Genomic DNA, 21,744 nt, shown 5'->3' with positions numbered 1-21,744 from the left:
TTGTAGCAAATTGGGTAATATCGCACAGTGTTTTAGCAAGAGAGAGGCCGTGGAGTTTCCCACTTCTGTCAGGTCTCCTCCTTTCTCATAACCTTTATCTCAGATGGAGAAAATGATCTAAATGATCCCCTGAGGTCCCTCTAAGCTTTACATTCTTTATCGTATTTTGAGGAATGTTCTGTCCATAGTGATTTGCATTTGTGTTTTGGAAGAACAAGGGAAAAACCCCACAAACTGATGAAAATCCCTGCTGCTGAACTGTGGCCAAGATGTTAGTTCAAGATATCAGTGCTGCATTTCTGCCAAACTAACCATGAATAATTGTACTGAGATTGAAGTTTTTTCATATTTTTAGTGTCATTCATGTACTCTAAATAGCAGCTTTTGAGGTGTCTTTTTTACTTAATTTCTTTTAACTTCATATGAATGAATCACAATCTTTAATGAAGTGAGGGCTAGAGATGGTTAATTTAAATTAAAGGAAGGCTTTGTGTGTTGCCTCTCAATATTTTTCATTCTGTCAAAACTGGGAAGATACAAAAATCATGAAATAATCTGGGGAAATGTTTCTGTGGCAGGTGGGAAAATTCAGAAATACGTTGGCTTGGACAAGCCTAAGTGCATTTGGAATTCATCTGTGGAGTTTCATAATTGTCTTCTAGACTCGTTTCAAAAGTTTGGGGTTTGTTTTGTTTGGGTTTTTTGCTTGGAAAGAAATATGTTCTTGATTCCTTTCTCTGCATGTGTAAGATTTAAATCACTTTTAAATCACCTTAAAATGACATGATTATGGTGGGTGGCACAGATGTGTGTATAGTCAGAGGTGTAACTGATTCTCTGTTGTTGATCAGTGCCCTAAATTAATTTTATTCTTTACAGGGCAGTGTGAATTTAGTCTGAGACAAAATATTCTCAGTAAATTATAAAAGATTAAACTGTCCTTGCTGACAAATCCTCCTTTGCTCCTCAAATACTGGCCTTTCTAGTGCTGAATTGCTGAACCCAACTGGTGGCTTTTCTCCAAGGTGCAGCAACTTGTCATGAGCTGCTTTCAGAGTTGAGAGTGCTGGAATTGAGGTCAGGTTTAGAGCTGGTAAAGCATTTACTCTGAGTTACTACTTGGATCCTAGAATATCTTTTACTTCATTTTCAAGGAAAGAAATTCCAGAAATTGCGCTAAATCTGAAAACAATTAAGAGTAAGTCTGTTCTGCCAAGTTGGGTATTATTTATCTTATTATTAGAGTTGCTTTGCATACTGTGGGAATGTGTTGTGGTGTGGTTTTGACATTCCTTGTGCAGCTCACTTAAACCAGACTGATATTTTATCTCCTGGAAGAAAGCTGAGGACATTCCTGAGGTCACTTTCAGCTGCAAGGTGGCAATTCACTTGTCTGTAATTCAGATCAAATCTGGTTGCACTTTATATTATCTAAGACTTCTAATTGTACTCTGACCCCTTAGGGATATTCTTGCCTTAATGAAAAATTTCAGGTTACCTGTTTTGGGGGTGTTTTGGGATTGCCCAAGTGTCAGTAGATGGCAGCCTAAAGCTGGAGAGCAGGAAGTTTCACTGAATTTTGACAGGGTAGATGGAGGTGCAGCCACGCACAGCCAGCAGCAGGAATGGACCATTTTAACAGGAATATGCTGCAAAACTGAGTTGAATCTTTGCCATGAAGACTTTACAAGCAACAGCCTTGATTTTACCAGAGTGACTCCTCTGAATGCTTGTGCAAAGGCTGAGTGAGAATCCAATCACTGCTAAAAAAATCTCACCATAAAACACACCAAAAAAGTTGAAAAAAACTCTTTTAAGTAACATTGGTAGAACAAAATTTGGATACTTCAGGCTGTCAGGTTCTTTGTGGCAGTGAAATATTTTGGAGAGATTTAATGTTGTTTCTTTCCAGGTCCTGACTTCGTGGTGTGTGATGAAGGACACATATTGAAAAATGAAGCATCTGCTGTCTCTAAGGCAATGAATTCTATTAGATCTAGGAGAAGAATAATTCTGACAGGAACACCACTGCAGAATAATCTTATAGAATGTGAGTAGTTGTCTTTTATTTCCTTCAGCACGCTTTTGCCTGTCAACCATAGAAGATATATTTAGTTTGATTGGAAGAGAAGGATTTGAAACAGTGCAGCTGCCTGCTGGGTTTCTCCGTATTTAGATGTGCCACATTTATTTTCTGTTTGCCCTAATCCCAGGACTGTGCTTTCCATTTTGAACCACTCAAGTGTGGTGTGTTTCTCCTAGATCACTGCATGGTTAACTTCATTAAGGAGAATTTGCTCGGCTCAATTAAGGAATTCCGGAATCGATTCATCAATCCCATCCAGAACGGGCAGTGTGCAGACTCCACTCTGGTGGATGTCAGGGTGATGAAGAAACGTGCTCACATCCTCTATGAGATGTTGGCTGGCTGTGTTCAGGTGAGAACAGTTTGTGTCCTTAACTCAGCACTTCATTTAACTGCAAGGAAGGAGTTACTTTGTCTCATTCTGATGAAATTACCCAAAGACCTGTAAAGGTCCAATTTGAGAGCTGCATAAATCTTTTAACTTAAATTTTCACTGATTGTTAGATCCCTGCATTATTTGTGACTAGAAAAACTTCATAGTTTTTCTCCAGATGTCAGTGTATTCTAAAATACAAGTATGAGGTGATACAGCTATTTCCTGCTGGGAGACAAGAAGATTTCATGACAGAATAAGACTTTAGTTGCTCTGAAATATTCCATTTTAATTTCATATGACATTTAAGAATTGCCTTAAAGTCTGCACAGAAATTGCTGGTCCATAGCTTGTCAGTTTTTTCTGCAATACTCAGAACAACAGAAAACAAGAGAGAAGGAAAATTATTCAGGTTCACAACGGTGAAGAACTTGTTACCTTATAGACGTTAGATAAAAAAAAGCTTTGGATGGAGCCCATATGGATTTTCTCCCAGCCCTATGCAGAGCAGATCCTGTCCATAGAAAGCAGTTCTCGTGATCATTGGTGAGTGGAGAGACAGAGTAATGTCAGAGTCAAAAAATAACCAAACCAGAAGTAAAATCTGGTTTTAGTATTCTTAAAAAAAACCCCAAAAGTAGTTCCCAGAGCAGCTGCTGAAGTTGCAGTGAACTTTGCAAGGACTTGGAAGGAGGCATGGGCTTAGCAGGTCACAGACTTTGGCCTGAGAAGCCCCTGAGTGGGGCCTGTAGGGAATTTTATTTCCTGGGCTGATTTTCCTCCTTTGGGGGTGGAAAGCACCAGAATCACCAGCACTGGTCCACGGTGCTTTGTCCTTTGAGATGCCACAAGTCCTGGGGCTCTCAGGAGTCGTTGCCATGTTTCTGTGACTGAAGCACTGTTTGTAAAATTGCAGAGGAAGGATTACACAGCCTTAACCAAGTTCCTGCCCCCCAAATACGAGTACGTGCTCGAGGTGCGTATGACCCCGATCCAGTGCAAGCTGTACCAGTATTACCTGGATCATCTGACAGGTATGTGCCTGCTGCTCTGATGGCATTTCATAAAGGGTATTTTGCCACGGTTGGTAGGTGAAAATCAACTTTCTGAGCATTGTCCTCTGCACTGAAGTGCTTAGGACAACAAACAAATAGGCTGGGGGTTTTTTAGGGTATTTTTTGTAGTAGAATACTGCAGCATTACAGGTCATTAAAAGGTAGCTCAGATTAGTTAGATTCATTGAGACCTAAATGCAAATGTTGTTTTGTGTTTTCCACCTTGGGCTGCTTTTACGAAACCTCAATAGACATCTCTGTCTTTTTAAGAGGATTTGTGTACATTCCTGTACTGGGGAGCAATGTGCTTTTATGTAAAAAAATATAACCATGTTTCTCATTATCAAGAAAAAGGAGAAAATCTAATTTTGACAACTTTAACTAGGAGAAAGAATGGCTGTGAGTGAGTAATTTGAGCCCTTTTACAAGAGATGTTGCAGTATGATGTGCAGCTGGAGAGAACACTCAGATCTGCACTGCTGGGCTCTTCAAAGGGGAGCAGAGTGTGGCAAACTCACTTCAGGGCTCACTCTAAAACCTGAACTTTATTGTCAGGTGTAGGTGGTGGCAATGAAGGTGGAAGAGGCAAAGCTGGAGCTAAACTATTCCAGGATTTCCAGATGTTGAGCAGAATCTGGACTCACCCTTGGTGTTTGCAGCTGGACTATATTAGCAAAGAAAATAAGGTAAATTAGATATATCAAAATACTCTCACTTGAGAACTTTCCAAATAAGCTCTGCCAAACTCTAGGTAAGGTTTCGTCAAATTAATGGAAATCTTTGTTGCTGTGGGGTCATTTTGCTGCTGGTTTTGTCATATTTTTCTTGCTGGGTATGTTGTCATTCTTAAAACATTTTGCAAGGCCAGGCCTTTGTAGAACTTACCATTGTTTAAATGAAGGGTAGGCAGATGGCTAAAGGTTTAATAAAAGCTTCTGGGTGAACAGAGTTATTAATTTCTGTTTTTTTCTCTTTTGAGGGCTATTTTGATGAAGACAGCATGGATGACTTCATAGCTTCAGATTCTGATGAAACTTCCATGAGCTTAAGTTCTGATGATTATGCAAAGTAATTGACTTTTTATTTAGTTTGTTGGTGTTGTTTCCCTTATAGAACTGATTTCTATAAAGTGAACGTTTATTTTGTATTTTATGTGTCTGTTAGAATGTGTTTTCTTTCAGTGGGATTTAAAAAAAAAATAATGGGGGTGTATAATGTTGCTTTTTAGGAAAAAAAAGTCCAAAGGGAAAAAGGTGAAGAAAGATTGCAGCTCAAGTGGAAGTGGCAGTGATAATGATGTTGAAGTCATTAAAGTCTGGAATTCAAGATCTCGTGGAGGTGGGGAAGGAAATGTAGAAGATCTTACAAACAACCCTGCATCAACAAAGTCAGATGAAGGTGAGGATAACACAGAGTGATGAAAACGTGAGGCAGCTCCATTTTGCAAAAGGCAATTTGAGAGGGCTGGAATTCAGGAATTCTCTTCTATGGCACAATGGCAAATTCCTTAACAGTTACAGCTCCTGCTTCTTCTAATTATATATTTATCCTGGAAAAACAAAAGGCATCAGCTTAGAACTTGGGGATTTTGAGCCGGGGAAGCTGCACAGTGAAATTTTTTAATTCAGAAGTACAAAATCATATAACTTGGAAGATTAATGGAAAGATTGGGAAATATATCTGTCATAATTTGTTGCATCTGGAATTTGAATTGGATGCTGAGCAAGCAGATCCAGTGCAGTAGGAATACAAGACGTTTTTAAAACTGTTATTCAAACTTCTTACAGCTGCACACTTAATTGTTGGGTTTTTTTCCCTGTAAAAATCTTAACTTTTGTCCTGTATTTGGTATCACAGAGATAATTTTCTGATTCTGCTATTTCATGTGTGTCTAACCTCTTTCCCTAAGTAATTTACAATTTTTGGGACAGTTCAGGTGAGAAATCTTGGTATTTTGCCCCTGTCCCAATGGCAAAACTTGTAAATGTGCAAGGGGCAGAGAGTGTGTGTGTAAAACATTTACACACAGAGATGAAATGTGTTAAAGGATCCACATTATAGGCAGGGTGAGTTTCTGTCTCTGCTTCCCTTCAATATTTAACTCTTGTAACTGCTGATAATGCAAAGGCTGTTTTTTCTTTGCCTCTTTAACTCTTTCCATACCAGTTAAGTCTAATAATGAGGGAACAATTCTGTAGTTCAGACATTCAAAGCATTTAAATGAAGACCATGCTGTCATCTCTGATATATATATATATATATATTTATTTTTATTTTTTTAATAGGCAAAGCTACATCCTCTTCCAATCCTGGCAGCCCATCTCCAGACTGGTACAAAGATTTTGTCACTGATGCAGACGCTGAGGTGTTGGAACATTCTGGGAAAATGGTGCTGCTCTTTGAAATTCTTCGAATGGCAGAGGAACTGGGAGACAAAGTGTAAGTTCTGGACATGTTATTAAAGGCTTTAGGAATATTTTAGTCTGACAGTGTTCCCCATCTGTCCATTATTCTGCTGGGGCTGTTTTCTGAAGCAGACAAACAAGGTACACTCCTTTTTGTCAGGGATCTTCCCACACCTGCATGTGCTGCACTCAAGTCTTGCTCTGTTTGTCCCAGAGGTCGTATCACAGGGAGGAGGGAACAAAAATGAAGCAGCACAATAATCAAAATAACTCCAGAGATGAATTTTGTGTTTCCCTGTTGCTTTTTTCAGCCTAGTGTTCAGCCAGTCCCTAATATCTCTGGATTTGATAGAAGATTTCCTGGAGCTGGCTAACAGGGAGAAATCTGACAAAGATAAGCCTCCGATCTACAAAGGTGAGCGTCTCCTTCAACAACTGCAGTGCTCAGAACTCTCTCACAAGTCTCTGTTCAGTGCCCAGGTTTGAGATCAGTGGTTTCATTAGGATATTGCCTGCTCTGGACTGTTCCTGAGGCTTGCAGGCTTGTTGGGCTCCCCTGCAGGAGGTCTCTGCTGTCCCTTTATGGACTCTCTGATTTCACTCTCTATCACCCATGCTTGTAGCCTAAGCAGATTAAATGTTCATATCTGAGAGAAGGCATTTTGTTAAATTCTGCGCAGAAATTAAGTTAAATTCTGGTGTGTGGCAAATCCTGATTCTTCCTCCTGGGGGAGAGAGAGAGTGAAAGAAAATGAGGCTGCTTTAAACCAGCGTTAAAACATGGAAAATCTGAATTTAAGCCTTATAGCCACAGCAGCTGGTTGGCTTATGGATTTCATAAGGGAACAAGTATTAAGTGTTATTCTAGTGATGCTCAAATGGCATGGAATTCCTCACTGGGATGTTCCCAGAGCTCCTGAGGATGCTGTTCCTCCTTACCCAGAGTTTCATTCCCAGGACATAGGGATTGAAGAACTCCTTGAAGTCTGCCTTTCCTTTCCAGTCCCTCATCCAGCTCTTCCACGTGTTTGCACTTAGAGATAAGGGAAAATGGCTCAGTGATGGTGATTGCAGATCTCCAGTATCTGTCTCTCACTGATTTATTGCTCCTGCCTGTTGCTTCCTATTCTGAATTTTGTCACCTCATTACAAGGTGTCTTTTTGAGGAGCTGTGCCTTTATTTTGAGATTTTAAAGAGGTTGGGGTTTTTCACGTGCGGTAAATTCCAGCCAGCAAAATTAGATCATGGCAAGATTCACCTTTCCTAACAGAACTCACCAATCTGCCTCTCACAATGAATTGAACTGAGCAGTGCTGCTCCCCAAAACGTTGTTTTCTTTATGATTGATGGCTCAGGGATATTAATTTTGTGTACACATACCCTGATGGCCAGAGGAGATGGAAGGTTACTGTGAACTGGGGAAAGAAGAAAATCCTCCATCACCTGTAGTTATTTTTTTTCCCCCAGTCTGACAAGAAGTTGCTGTAACTCACAGATTAATTAAACCCAAAGATTTTGCTGGATTTCAGTTCCAAAATGAGTTTGACCTTTGAAATCTCCTTTGGAACATTGACTTAGCAGTGCTGGTTGTGTGGGAGGCTGACTGACACTGGTGCTGTAACCTGAACCTTCCTGGATCAGTTGGAGAAGTCCAATTAGTGCTACAGCACCTAAAGATGAGATATAACGACTTCTTTGGGACTTCTAAAATTAACTTTGGCTCCAAGTTAAGACAGAGCTCTGCAAATTTACAAATACAGCTAGAAAGTGTAAAAAATAAGAGGACTTCCCCCCCACGAAAAAAAGCTCGGATATTTTCAAACAATTAAATTAAATTTAACCTCAGAACTATTTTTATGATTATAAATTTCCGTCTTTAAATTCCAATTGGTTGCCAGTCTGGTTATTTACACCATCATCAGCATTTTCATGACTTGGCTGTTGCATTTGCAGGTGAAGGCAAATGGTTCAGGAATATTGATTATTATCGCTTGGATGGCTCAACCACAGCTCAGTCCAGGAAGAAATGGGCTGAGGAGTTTAATGATGAAACGAATGTGAGGTGAGATCTCTCCTGAGATAGATACATATGCTTTATTTTCTCCTTTTTCTTTCTTTTATTCCCTATTTATTATTGCTTTTATTAGACCTCAGGATCAGGCAAATGGTGATGAGAACTCACACAGAAAAGGTGCAGCTTTGTGTTACTGATTTCAAATTAATCCCACTGCACTCAGCAGCGTTTCCTTGCTCTTTTCATTGTCCTTTAGACTATAACAAATTTAAATCAGAGACAGTGGTGTTATTGCAATTACTCAAAGGATACAAGGACCTAGGAAATGTGTGGCCAGGAGGCTGCAGTCTCTGGGCCACTCAGGAGCAAATTAACTCTTTTAGCTGCCTCCAGAATTGGCTCCCAGCCCTCAACTGCTCCTCCAAAATGGGACTTTCAAGTCTGATTTAGATGGAGAGGGATAAATGGATGAAGTTAAGGAGCTTCACCTTCCTAGGTTTGTTTAAAAACTGAAGTGTGTAATGGTGGTGCAGTCATTTGTAATGTGGACAGGGAAAAAAGTTAAGAAGTGAACTAATCCAGTGTTAATACTTTAAAATAGTTTATTCTGTCAGGTGTCTGTCAAGAACTGGTTCGAAGGTAAACCTTGAGTGAATTTTTTGAATCTCAAAAAACCCAAATATATCAAAGAGACAGTGTCACTGGAGAGTTACCCTGAAAGTTTGCAGGCCAGGAAAGAGTTTCAATGGCATGGAATCTGCCTGTTTAAAATTATGGTTTAATTTGATATAACAAATTTCATTAGAGCTTGAAAATGCCAACCCCAAAGTTTTTTCTTCCCTGCCAGTTTTTGTTAACAGCTAATTTGGAAAAGGTCTTGATGCGTATTTTTAGGAGTGTATGTTTCGCTAAAAGTGTTGTTCTTGTAAAATCTGCATCTGTTTTATGCTTAATGCATTATTTTAACGAAGTTTTAGAGTTATTTCAGTGTATGAACAACTCCACAGTAACCCAGCAACACGGGAACAACAGTTATTTTCCAAAATACTCAAATTTTGCAACTTTTCTCTGTTCCAGAGGCCGCTTGTTTATCATCTCCACTAAAGCAGGTTCCCTGGGAATAAACCTGGTGGCTGCTAACAGAGTCATCATCTTTGATGCCTCTTGGAACCCCTCCTATGACATCCAGAGCATCTTCAGGGTTTATCGCTTTGGGCAGAACAAGCCTGTGTTTGTGTACAGGTTTTTGGCTCAGGTACATTTCTGGCTGCAGTTTCTGGGCTGTTTCCTCCTTCAGTTAAATTTGGGAGTTGGGGCTGTGGAGATTGGACCTGTTTGGGCTGGTGTTGGAGTCTGTAGTGACCCAAGTTGATCCAGGCATATTCCAGCTCTGATCTGGAGCAGAATTTGGCTGTGGAAGCAGCTCATGAAGGAAAGAGTGGTAAAATCAGTGACACATTATTTCCTGTAAAGTCCCCCTTGTCTGACACTTTGTATAACCCAAATTCTGGAATTCCAGCAGTGATTCACATGTCCAGACCCAGATTCAGAACAGGAGTTTCAGCCTTTTTCATTTGCACACCTCCAAAAGCTCTGACTGGAGCAGTCCCTGCAGAGGATGCTGGTGTCAGGGAATAAATAACCCTGCCCAGAGCAGCTCCTCCTGCAGACCCTGATGGTCCAACTGCAATGAAACCACTGGAGACAAGTCGATTTTTATATAAAGGTATCCAGTCCTGGCTTGAAAACTCCCATCACACCCTACAGATGTTAAAGATGGGTGATAACTGGGGTGGCACTGATCTGTGCTTTATATAAGGCCAATATTTCTGGTAGGAAGTGCTTTGCTTCAGCTTCTGCTTGCTCAGGTGTGACAGAGGAGCCTGGAGACCCTTCCCTGTAGCCCTTAACCCTTGATCCAGTCACTCTTTCCATCCCAGCTGAAGCAGATCCTTGTCTGGGACACTTCACTGTCAGAAATGGGGTTTTCTTCAGGCTTCAGTTTATTTTTGCAGTTTTCTCTCTGCACTTTTGAACTGTTGATATCCTTTTTAAATTATGCTGTTCAGAACAGGCTGTGCTGTTCTTGTCCTTCTCAGCCATCTTTTTTTTTTTTTTTTTTTTTTTTTTTTTCAAAAAATAAGTAATTTTCCTTTTTTTCATCAAAGATCTAACTTTTTGTACACAGCTGTGGTGAATTAGACTTGACTGCCTCTCTTCCCTCTCCCCTCCACCACAGTGATATGGTATCTGTTTTCCTTTTTACAGGCTGCTCAAAGCAGCAAAATAAGGTACATGCTGTGAAAATTGCCTTTTTTTTGGGTCATAATCCTACTTTGGGGAATTGAAGCAAAACTGGATCTCTTAAAAACACCACTAAAAGACCAGTTTTCTTCCTCTAGTCAGCAGCTACATGACATCTGTCCCATGCACAATTCCTGCTGTGCTGCTTCCAGCAGGTTTTTTCTTTTATTGCTCAGCAAACAAAGGGCTTGAAAGTGGTACAAACTCGGTCATGGTGGAGGCTAGAGAGGCTGACCTGGATCAGAGGCTAGCCAGTGTTAAAGGAATAAAACAGGTACTTACTAAAAAGGCCTTCAAAGGATCCACCTTGGGCAGTGCAAGAGCCCAGCCATGGCCACACTCAGGATGGGTGATGAGTTTATAAGTTTTGGTCCATTTCCATATTGGGGTTAATTGTCCAATTACAGCTTCAGGTAATGAAGTCCCATCCTCCCAGTTTGCTCTCCTCAATTCACTGCTGTTTGCACTTTTGGGGCCTGAAGCTGCAGTGGTGTCCTTGGTTCTGGGGCTGGAGAAGGATTGTTTTGTCTGACTGAGCTGTGAGGAGAACCTGCTCACACTTTGTATGAAGTTCAGAGTTACATTCTAATGCAGCGCAGAATCTGGAGAATATGAAAGCTAAAACTGAAGCCATCAACAGAAACAAGGCAGGCAGAACTGCTGGGCTGTTATTTTGGGTCTTTATTTTGGCTTTTTGACACCTGTCAGTGGTGGTGGTGCTGAGCAGTGGCTGTGTCTTGCTCAGGGAACCATGGAGGACAAGATCTACGACCGGCAGGTGACGAAGCAGTCGCTGTCCTTCAGGGTGGTGGACCAGCAGCAGGTGGAGAGGCACTTCACCATGAACGAGCTCACTGAGCTCTACACCTTTGAGCCAGACCTGCTGGACGACCCCAACTCTGAGAAGAAGAAGAAGAGGGACACCCCCATGCTGCCAAAAGTGAGTGGGGGAGCTTGGTGCTGTAAAAACAACCTGAGTGTTTAAACATACTGCAGGTTTTTAGTGGAGAGCAGTGCTGGCCACTTGGAGTGGAGGTGAATAGCAGGAAACACAATAAAATCCATAATTAATACAATAAATCCTATAGTGAGCTGGGTGAGGAGTTTCCCCTCAGTGTAAATGACACTATGAGAGAAAGATACTCATTAAAGACCCAACTTTTAAAGTCAGAACAAAGACACTTTCTCACATTTTGAGTGAATAGAAGTTTTATTACATGAAACCATGGAAAATTCAGATTAGCATCTGAGTGGGAGATACCCAGCACAGCCTCAGTTTGAGAACACATCTGTGAGGTGGCACTAGAGGTAAGAGTCAACTTAATCCAAATTTTCCTTTGCCAGGACTTTTTGTGTTTTATTTCCCTGTTTAACTTCATGTGGGGACCATTAGTAGAGATATGGTAGAGATGAGGGAAGAGTTGCACTTAGGTGAGAGTAAACTTCAGGGGAAAGAATAACTGATTCCATGATTTTATTATTTTTTCCCAAGTCAGTTGATATTTCAGAGCAGGCTGTGGGTTTGTATTTCATTTATAGTCTCTGTGTGTGTGGACTGCTAAAGACTAATTCATCCTTTAGCTGTTGTGCAATTCTCTGCTTCTTGGCATTTGGCAGGAACACATCAGGGAGTGGCCAGTAGTTCATGAACTGGTTAAATTTCTGTGGTTTGGTCACTCTGCAGTGTCTGGGCAATATATAATTAATAGTATTTTGTCCTTTTTTACATTCTTATTTCATTCTTTGTGCATTTGCGCCTCCACAAACACAGAGCCAATGCATGACCATTTGCTGATGGCTGCTACTTACTTAAAAAAGTATAAAACCAGCTCAGAAACTTGTGAAGCAACCAAATCTGTTTACTTGTAACATTGATCAATCCAATGCAATAATTATATTTGGAAGGTTTCTGGTTTTCTATTACAAAAATAAATCAGTTAATGAATGTGTTTATAAACTCAAAACTTGCTCCATCGCTCAGTTTTACATATTAAGTTCCATATTAATGCCATCACCAGTGTAAGGTTTGTGTAATTCAAGTTGAATATGATCTTTTAACCATTTCCTGCCTGTAATTAGAGCAAATCTGGGGACTAAAATTATTTTGGTGTTTTTTGGGGTTTTTTTTTGTGGTCTTAGCAGATGGTATTTTGTCCTTTTGAAGATGTACACCTCAGTACACACTGTGCAAATTCCTAATTCCTTTTTGTTTGTTGGCTGTGAAAAGGCTGCAAGTCGTTGAGTAAATTCATCTGTGCAAGGTTCCTCAGCCATGAACTCAGTTAACTATGCCTTATTTCAGTGTATTTTAGTATTTTAGCAAAGCTGCATGATTCAGCTTGGTTATAAATCTCCTTAAGTATTAATTTATCAACACACAGCATTTTTTAAAGTTGAATAAAAAGATCTATTGGTAAGAACACATTTTATTTTAACACCAAGTAATTACACAGCATTTAGAGAGAAGAATTCTCTTCAAGATGCTGTTATATGAGGGCAGGGTAAAAAATACCACTTTTTGTGCTTTTACATTATTTTAGAGTGCAAGGGGAGATCCAGCCTGGCTTTGGGAGAGCAGAGTCCTCAGAACATGGGGACAGGGAGGTTTGAAAAGGCATCTTTTAGAACTGGAGAGAATTTGGAACAGGAATTAGGAGAAATGTGTTTCTTCTTTTCTCCAACCATCTAAGCATGGATGTGGAAAAACCTGTGGGGATAATTAGATTTCTTCTCAGAAACTTGCCTGGCTCCAGTGACATCCCATAGTGAGAAGGGTCTTCAGGAATCCTTCAGCCAGGAGGATTTAGGAGGAATAATTCAGAGCTAAGTGTTGGGGTTCTTCTAACTCCTTGTTAACTTCCTGGAATTAATTCCTTTTTAACTTCTTGAAAAAAACCAAAATATTTAATTCTTTTGTTTTAAATGGGATAAAAGAATTCATTCTGTATTGTTTTAAAAGTCAACAAGTGAAGAAACAAATCCTGCTTGGTTTTAAATTAGATCCTTGAGAATTTTGGCTTTACAACAATCCAACTTTGAGTCCAAGGCCAGTTTTCTTCGAAAGTGCTGTGAAGGGGGGGAAAAGCTGTTGAATGCTTTTATTTTCTATAAAAATGACAGTGCAGATGTGCAGTCTGTTGTTTCCCTGGAAGTTTCTCCAAGTTTCATGTCCAGTTTTAATTGGAGCAGCAGTTTTCTGCCCTCTGTGGTCTAACAAGACCTCGAGGTGTGGAGATTCTCAGGGGAAAAGTGCCTGTGGTGCTGCAGCCCCAACTCCAGAGCTCCAGGCTCAGCCCTCAGAAACAGCTTCTGGTCTTCAGCTCTGCAAATACTTGGGGTTTACAGGATATTTGTAATATCCACGTGGTTCACATGAATTATTTACTCTTAACTTCCACTGTTTGATTTCATTCATCCCCTATCCCTGCCCAGCTGGAAAGGGCTGCTTTGGAATTCCAGTCCAAAAAAGGTGTCTTAAGGCTGAATGATCACTTGGTCACCTGTGCTGTATTTAAATATAGAAATAAGGACATTATCATTTACAGAATAGTTAAGTACAGTCCATGAGCTGGACAAAGGCAGAGTTGGGGCTCTGGGTGTCCCTCAGAACTGGCCCTGGGCTCATTCCCTATTCCTCATTCAGGGAATTAGAACTGAAGTCACTTTTTTATTTATGTGTGAGGAAAACTTGGCTCAGTTGAGGTCATGTAATGCAGTTTGGAAAAACAGATGAAAATCCTAGTTCAGATTCAGCTGGATATGGTATATCAGTATTTTATACTTCCTCAGGACACAGACATGAGGTTTACTGTGGTTCCATACTCAGGGACAACTTTGTGAATTTTGATCTCAGGATTAGAAGAATTTGCTTCTTACTTTTTTTTTATTATTATTTTTACTTTAGTATTAAATGTTCAGCTGGTTGAGAAATGTAATTAACTTTTCAAACACACAGAAACAAACAGCTTTGTGTAGCTGCTGTGTCAGAACCCCTGGTCTGGATTTCCATGTGCAGTTCCCAGAGTAGCTGCAAAAACCTGTTTGTTTGTGGGTACTTTTTTTCAGTCATTGTTCAGCTGAGGTTATAAAATGCCAGGGCAGGACAGGCTGAATTCCTGCTTGTGCAAACCCTGGCACAATGAGGGCAGGACTTGGAGGGGCTCAGAAAATCCCTGGACTGTAATTCCTCTCAGGAGTGGCTCAATGAGGTTTTGTATTAGGAATTTTAGCCTGAATGATGAGGTGTGTTGGAGCTTCCTTAATTAATGAAGCTCATCAGCCACACATGTCATGTAAAAATTCCTCTTCTATAATGACCTTAGAAAAGGAGCTCCTGAGGTGCAGCAGGAGCAGCTTTTTGTAGTCCTGTAGGGATCTTCTCCTTCATCTTTTGCAGCATCACCTTGACTTCCAGACAAAAAGGTTTGACTTAAAATAATTGGAGATGTTGGACCCAAAGTACTGCTCAGTGTTTGAAAGCTGTAGAGATGCTGTTTATGTATAATAAATGCAGATTGATTGATGGGTCCTGTCTCTTGTCCAGCCTAAGCAAAGGAAAAGCCACTGAGCACATTCCATTCTTTTTAGGTGCATTTATTGTTGTGGAATCTGAGTGCATTCCTGTGGTTTGTTAAGTGACTGCAGTGTCATCTCTGCAACAGATTGTTAAACCATTGCTCTCCCTCTGAGGAAAATTGTACTTTTTAATGATTTCCAAGTGTCATTGTGCCGTGGAGTGCTGGGAGCTGCTGTGTGTGGAATGGGGAGGGAGCCACGGGGAGCAAACAGGGCAGAGCTGCTGAGTGACTCCTCCTTCATCTCCTGCTTTGAACAGGACTCGATCCTGGCAGAGCTGCTGCAGATCAACAAGGAGTACATCGTGGGCTACCACGAACATGATTCCCTCCTGGACCACAAGGAGGAAGAGGAACTCACTGAAGAAGAGAGGAAGGCAGCCTGGGCAGAATATGAAGCAGAAAAGAAGGTAAAGCTGTTTAATTGGTTTATGCATATGAAAATAATCTTTCCAGGTGCAGAGTCCCAATTGCCTTTTCAGTTTGTCTTGGGGTAATTAAATTTTATAATAAAGCAAGAGATGAACATATAAAGCAAATTTTGACATAGGAAGAATAGTGTGTAGCAATGAGGGAACAAAGAGACACAGACCCTCTTGTGCATGCAAGGAAATCACTTTATTGCAGAAAAAAATCCCCTTTTATACCTTCAACTTCCACCAGACAGAGCCAAAACTCAACAGAGGAAGGGCACCACTGGCTGCTCAGCTGCAGCCTGGTGTCCCCCTGTCCCAGCAGCAGTCAGAGCCTCCCTTCCATGAGCTGTCCACACTCAGAGCTGCCTCTCACCCCCAGGCAGCTTCCAACCATCCAGAGCCTGCAGCTGTGCCCTCCTGCAGGGCTTTCTGGTAAACAGAAGCTTTAATAACTTTAACAATTATAACCCCATATCCTACAATAATGTGTCTTCTTTGCTCCTTTGTTGCTGGTTTTTTCTGTGTATTTGCTTTGTTACTTTAATTACAAGTTACTTTTGCACCTGCATTTTTTTTCCCTAATTTATGATAAAAATCAACTGGTGTCTGGTGTAATCCCTCTTTTCCCATTTGAGGGTGTCCCTGTGAGGAGCTCTGTGTGGCACTGTCACCTTCCCTATCTAATACACACATTAACATATAAAACAATACTTAATACAACAGAAATCAGTGAAATTGCAGTAAGGTGGAACCCTATTCCCATTTTGTTGGCCCATGTGCCTGTGTTGGATCCGATGCAGTTGATGGTGATTTATCCCTCCTAACTGGATTTGTGGGTGTCACTAAAGCTCTTTGTGTTGCTGAAACAAGAGCTGTGCCTTTATCCTTGGCAGGGTCATAAGGGAAGTTCATGAGATGCCACCAAGGTTGAAATTCTCTTTCAGATTTGTTGGTGTTACCCCAAATTAACTTTTGACTTTCAGTGGCTCAGGCACCCCTCAAAAGCTTTTCACTAGAAGTACAAAAAGTGGGTGTATAAATTGCCACTGACCACCTTGAGTGAACTGATGAAAAGGTTTGGAAAAGGAAAAGAAGTAGGGAGATAAAGAGTAAAATCTGAAGTTGCCCAATGAGAAATCCAAATAGGCAATGAGCTTTACATTCCTGCTAATAAATTGTGCATTTGACTTCTTCAGAATCACATTACAGGCTGGTCAAACTCAACATTAAGTAGTGGGTTTTCAGTATAAAAAAAAATTATCTTTACCAGCTTAAGCTGTACTAATAAGCCTTGGTCATTTATATATCAAATATTGACAAGCTAAACTCAGAGATGATTGAAGACTGGAACTTGAAATGGGTTCTAAGCTGAGCTTTGGAAACCTCCATGATCAATGTTCAGGGCCTGTGGCTCTCTCCAGGGGCTGCTTTGGCTGTGTGGTTTTTACAGAATGATCAGAGTTAGTGGCTTTGTGTTTTCCAGGGCATCACCATGCGTTTCAACATGCCAACAGGGACCACCACCATGCCCCCAAATTTCAACTCCCAGACATATATTCCTTACAATTTGGGTGCTCTGTCAGCAATGAGTAACCAACAGCTGGAGGTAAGGAGCACAGTGTGCCTGTGTTGCTGCAGGGGTTTTCTGACACAAATTGTGGATGATGTCAATCTGAAATATCTTTGTATTTTTAATAATTTAGAGGTTTGGGGGGGATTTTTGCATGTAGCTTTGTTGGAGTTTAACTTGCATATATATAAACCTATACCTGGGCAGATTAGTCAGGATTCTGGAGCATTACCTGCATTCTCTGCAGACTTTAATTAGCACTTTTGACACTGTAACAACTGAAACATTTTCAAGTCTGTATGGTAGAAACTTTACCTGGGTTTTTAGCATTCTAGTGCTGGTCTGAAAACCTGTGGATACAAAACTAGGTTTTTACAAATGCTGTCTACAAATTGCCAGGTTTATACATGTTGTTCCACTGCTCTGTGCTGAAATTCAGATGAGTGGCAGCTTAGACTCATTGACTTGTGCAAATTGAGAGCAGAAAGGTAATGGAAGTCTAGGTATGTACAAGAGAAAGATTAAGAAGGTTGGGGAAGAAATGTGTTTGTTGTTTCTGTGCTTTTTACCTGATAGTGTGATGTTTTCTCAGGACCTCATTAATCAAGGAAGAGAGAAGGTGGTGGAAGCAGCCAACAGTGTGGCTGCAGCAAGAATCCAGCCCCTTGAAGACATCATTTCAGCCGTAGTGAGTGCAATGGATAACCCTGGGCTTGGATCAGGAGTGGGAAACATTAAACATTATCAAACAAAGATATTGCTACTGCAAATGGTCATCCAGCTAATGAATTGCATTATTAATGAGTCTCATTTCCAGTTGGTAGTGACCTTTATCCCTGCAGTAACCCTTGGTGGTGTTTAGCTGGCACAGAGCCTTACAGGAGTGGCAGTTTAGATCTGGCTCTGAAAATGCTGGATTTTCTAAAAATCAGAATAGCAATTACAGGCAAGTACTTATTGCATTTTGTTAATTAACCTGTTAATTGCCAGTTAATTGCCTGGTTCTGGTGAAAGAGTTTTGCACTGACTGGAAGCTGGGCTGGTTTAACTCTTGGTGGTTTAACTCTTGGTGTAAGTGGGAACATGACAGGGCCTCAGTTACTGTCAGGCTTTTGTTCAAACGACCAGTATCAAGAAGATTTTGGGGTTTTTTGCTTTTCAGTGGAAAGAAAACTTAACCCTGACAGAGAGCCAGGTGCAGGCCCTGGCCCTGAACAGACAGGCGAGCCAGGAGCTGGACGTGAAGCGCCGAGAAGCCATTTACAACGACGTCCTCGGGAAACAGCAGATGGTAAAATGTCCTACATTTATTTCTCTACTGTCAGTGTTTGAATGAGGATCCTGTGTGTGTGTGTTCACTCCTGAACTACAATCTTTATGCATGTAAATATCCCTCACAGGATGGTCAGCAGTGTGCTGGAGTTCATTGCTTGGCCTCAGTGAGGGAGATATGGGAGTTCATAAAAAGCCACTCGCCGGGTTTTTGAGCTGAAGTGCTTTACTGCGAGGTCATAAGGCATAAAGAGAAATCTGATTCCCAGAGCTCGGCCAGCCACTTAGAAACACATCTTAGAAAGTGTTGGTAATGTTGTTTTAGCTTAAAATTACTCTGCAGAATCAGAAAGTTGCCCAGATGATGTCAGAGGGAAGAGTTTTTCTCTCAGGCAAACAAAAAGTGACAGTCCACAGGCGGGACTTTCAAAGGGAAGATGAATGGTACCTGACAAATGATGATGTAACTTATACCTGGGAATAATTTCACAGTAGAGTACATGTTGCCATGGCAACTCACCTAAATGCTGCCTGCAACACAATAGCCAAGTCTTCCTGAGAACTGAGCCCTAAACGCTGTTACTAAATGGTTTCTCCAGTAATGGGCTGCTGAATGCCATCACATTAGGGATGGTGATAACAATGGGGCTTTTTCCCCCAGCCACGCTGGCCCGAACAAATTGATTCCAGCTCTGAACCTGATCTGGGAGCAGGGGGACGGGTGGTGCACTCAGGCAGCTCTGCTTTCCCTCCACAGTTGATCAGTTGTGTCCAGAGGATCCTGATGAACAGGCGGCTCCAGCAGCAGTACAACCAGCAGCAGCAGCAGCAGATGTCCTACCAGCAAGCAGCCATGGGCCACCTCATGATGCCAAAGCCTCCAAATTTAATCATGAATCCTTCCAACTACACAGCCATAGATGTGAGAGGAATGTATCAGTCAGTGTCTGGTGGGATGCAGCCACCACCCCTACAACGAGCACCACCCCCAATGAGAGGCAAAAGTCCAGGGCCTTCCCAAGGGAAATCAATGTGATTTTGCACTAAAAGCCTAAAGGATTGTTAAAATCAGAGAAAGAACTTTTATTTTTTTAGGAATCAATGGCCTAACAGAACTCAACTGTAAAAAAAAAATAAAATTAAAAAGAATAGTTTGGTTGCTCCCCTTAAATACCATGTTCCATATTAGTGTTTCAGCTTTGTTTAACTAGGACACGATGTTCTCCCTGTTGTCAGTGATGTTGCCTAGAATCTTCTTACATATGTTGAGTACAGGAGATAACAAGTTGTTTTCAGTGAAAACAAGTCCTCCCGTTACAGTAGCATCTCCGCAGGTTTCCTGTCGAAACTCCTACACTTGCTTTTCGTGGCTGCAAAGCTTTGGGAAGCTTAGGAAGGACTGCAGGTCTGTATGTTCAGTCTGACATATGTGAATTGTAAACAGCTGAGTTCTTGATTAAGAGTTGATTCCTCAAATTATGGGATAGTTTTCCTCTTATCCATTTCTTTCTATTAGTGGGAACATTGTTGCAGAAATAGTCTTGTTTCCTTCATGGGTCATCTGTGCTGAATGGAACAGGAGTTGAAAATACTCTCTGAAACAACTGAGTGCAATATTCGTAACTACTACTGCTCTGAATCTTCTGAGGCACAGGGAACTGTGCATCCAGCCTTAAACATGACTGGGCCTTCCCCAGTCTGCTGCCATTTGTTACTTTCAGTTGTATGTGATGGGATAACAGCTGATGATCTGGGAGTGGGAGATGCTTTTCCCTCACAGGCTGATCCCTCGCTGTGGAGTCCAGCACAAAGCACATTTTTGGTAACTCCCTCATGCTGGTGCTACTGTCTCCTCCCATTGCCGGCAATGGGGGACGGCCCCACACAATTCAGTTCCTGTCTTTGGGGGGAAATGGTGATGGTGGCCAGGGTCAAAGAACCTGTCAGAGAACCCCCTTTAACGTGGCACAACCATTGCTGATTGGAGACCGATACAGAGTAAGTGCTGTAGCAACTCCTAGAGCTGCCAGAAGCGTGAAATGACTTTACTGATAGAGATGTGGTTATGCACTCCTCGCTTCAGTTGTGTGAAAACATGGGTTAGGACACAAAGAGCTTGGTTTGATTTTGGTTTTGTTCTGTTTTGGAGTTTTTTTTAAATGTAGACCAGAGATGAATTTTGGGTTTATTCTGTACCATTATCACTCTTTGCCCACACTTGTTGTGCTTGTGAAATTCTAATTAAACACAAATAGGGCTTTTCTTTGCATAGAGTTTGGTTGATTCTTACCCCCCCAAAAAAAACCCCATTGATAATCTGGGGGCACAAGTAAGTGGCAGGAACGTGGAGGCAGTGGTGTGTGGACAACACAGGGCTCTGGAGACGGATGGAGGCCGTGGCTCCAGATTGTGCTGGACTCTTCTGATGCTGGCATGAACTAAAATCATTTTGGTTTCTGGGAAGTTTCTTGCAAGAGTTTGAGTTCTTGCCCTGAATGGACAAGTGTTTGCATCTAAACATGCAGCTGTTCCGTGGTGTTTCAGTGTGTGACTGACACTTGGTTTGTGACGAGGACAGAGCTTGGTTGGGCTGCTGCAAACCCAGCTGACAAGTTCCTGTCTTGGATTCTTTGATGACAAGATACCACAAAAGACCCTCAGTGTGTTCTAGTGCTCTGCCAGCTCTACAGTTAACTCTGATCTGGAGGAAGGAGCAAAGACAGACGTGTTGGCACTAGAAGAGACAAAAGTGAGATGTTGAGATAAACATTTGAAGGCAAATGTACTCTGGGCAACTCTCACCGATATTCCTACGTGTTGTGAATAAGAGAAGTACGTTCTACCAAACCTGGAAATGTTAAATGGAGTTTTACAGTAACTCAAAGACTTAAATGTGGAAGTTTTAGGCAACATTGAAAGGCATATTTTATTTCATCCTACACAAACCTATGGATAACAGAAGACTGATGCACAAGAAGGAATCCGAGATAAGCATTGAAGTAAAACCTGGACCACTTGGCTTACGTTTCTCACTCGACATTTTAGCTGCATAACAATGTGCTTTGAGTATAACATCAGGCTTTAACCAGTACTTAAAGACAGAACATACATCAGTAAGATAATAAAAGGCTCATTTTTTATATTTGTTTTAGATGTTTTAACTAGATAAAAAAGGCTTAAGATGACAAACAAAAATGTTGCTTGTAATACAGTTTTGCCTGCTAAATTATCCACATTTTGTAACCTGTTTATTCCTTTGGATGTAAAGCGTTTTTGCTTAGTATCGTGATATTGTATATGTTTTGTCCCAGTTGTATAGTAATGTTTCAGTCCCTCAACCAGCTTTGGCTGCTGAAATCATACAGCTGTGAAGACTTGCCTTTGTTTCTATTAGATGGCTTTTCAGTTCTGTATTAAATATCTTAAGTACTATAGAAAAGGTGTCCCCTCTTCCTATAAGGCTGTTTTGTAATATATATAAGGACTGGAAATGTGTTTTTAAAAGAGAAGAAGCATTCAAGTATGACGATATACTATCTGTGTTTTCACCATTCAAAGTGCTGTTTTAGTAGTTGAAACTTAAACTATTTCATATCTCATTTAATAAAGTGACCAAAATACATCAACGTGCCTTGTGCTACATTCACAGTCCTGGTGTTCAGTCCCCAGGGATT

At 41.0% G+C, this 21,744-nt stretch overlaps 1 protein-coding gene across 5 annotated transcripts in view; it reads left to right on the top strand.

Annotated features, from left to right (window-relative positions):
- The window catches only part of ATRX (ATRX chromatin remodeler), a 66,913-nt gene extending 45,221 nt beyond the window's left edge, over window positions 1-21,692 (top strand). For 4 of the 5 annotated variants that reach the window (XM_066333922.1, XM_066333921.1, XM_066333924.1 and 1 more), the window contains 16 exons: window positions 1,913-2,050; window positions 2,263-2,438; window positions 3,376-3,493; window positions 4,070-4,200; window positions 4,494-4,582; window positions 4,743-4,912; window positions 5,800-5,953; window positions 6,231-6,334; window positions 7,874-7,982; window positions 9,012-9,189; window positions 10,984-11,178; window positions 15,073-15,222; window positions 16,712-16,834; window positions 17,391-17,486; window positions 17,961-18,089; window positions 18,828-21,692. In XM_066333922.1, the coding sequence (XP_066190019.1) occupies window positions 1,913-2,050; window positions 2,263-2,438; window positions 3,376-3,493; window positions 4,070-4,200; window positions 4,494-4,582; window positions 4,743-4,912; window positions 5,800-5,953; window positions 6,231-6,334; window positions 7,874-7,982; window positions 9,012-9,189; window positions 10,984-11,178; window positions 15,073-15,222; window positions 16,712-16,834; window positions 17,391-17,486; window positions 17,961-18,089; window positions 18,828-19,106 (2,339 nt within the window). In that variant the 3' untranslated portion in view covers window positions 19,107-21,692. Of the gene's footprint in view, window positions 1-1,912; window positions 2,051-2,262; window positions 2,439-3,375; window positions 3,494-4,069; window positions 4,201-4,493; window positions 4,583-4,742; window positions 4,913-5,799; window positions 5,954-6,230; window positions 6,335-7,873; window positions 7,983-9,011; window positions 9,190-10,983; window positions 11,179-15,072; window positions 15,223-16,711; window positions 16,835-17,197; window positions 17,302-17,390; window positions 17,487-17,960; window positions 18,090-18,827 lie in introns of those variants that run through there. The other variant, XR_010745187.1, reaches the window with a different exon arrangement.
- Window positions 21,693-21,744: the final 52 nt, after the last annotated feature.

This window comes from Sylvia atricapilla, chromosome 21 (genome assembly GCF_009819655.1).
Source record: "Sylvia atricapilla isolate bSylAtr1 chromosome 21, bSylAtr1.pri, whole genome shotgun sequence".
Taxonomy (NCBI): Eukaryota; Metazoa; Chordata; class Aves; order Passeriformes; family Sylviidae; genus Sylvia; species Sylvia atricapilla.
This window is presented reverse-complemented; position numbering and strand designations above follow the sequence as displayed.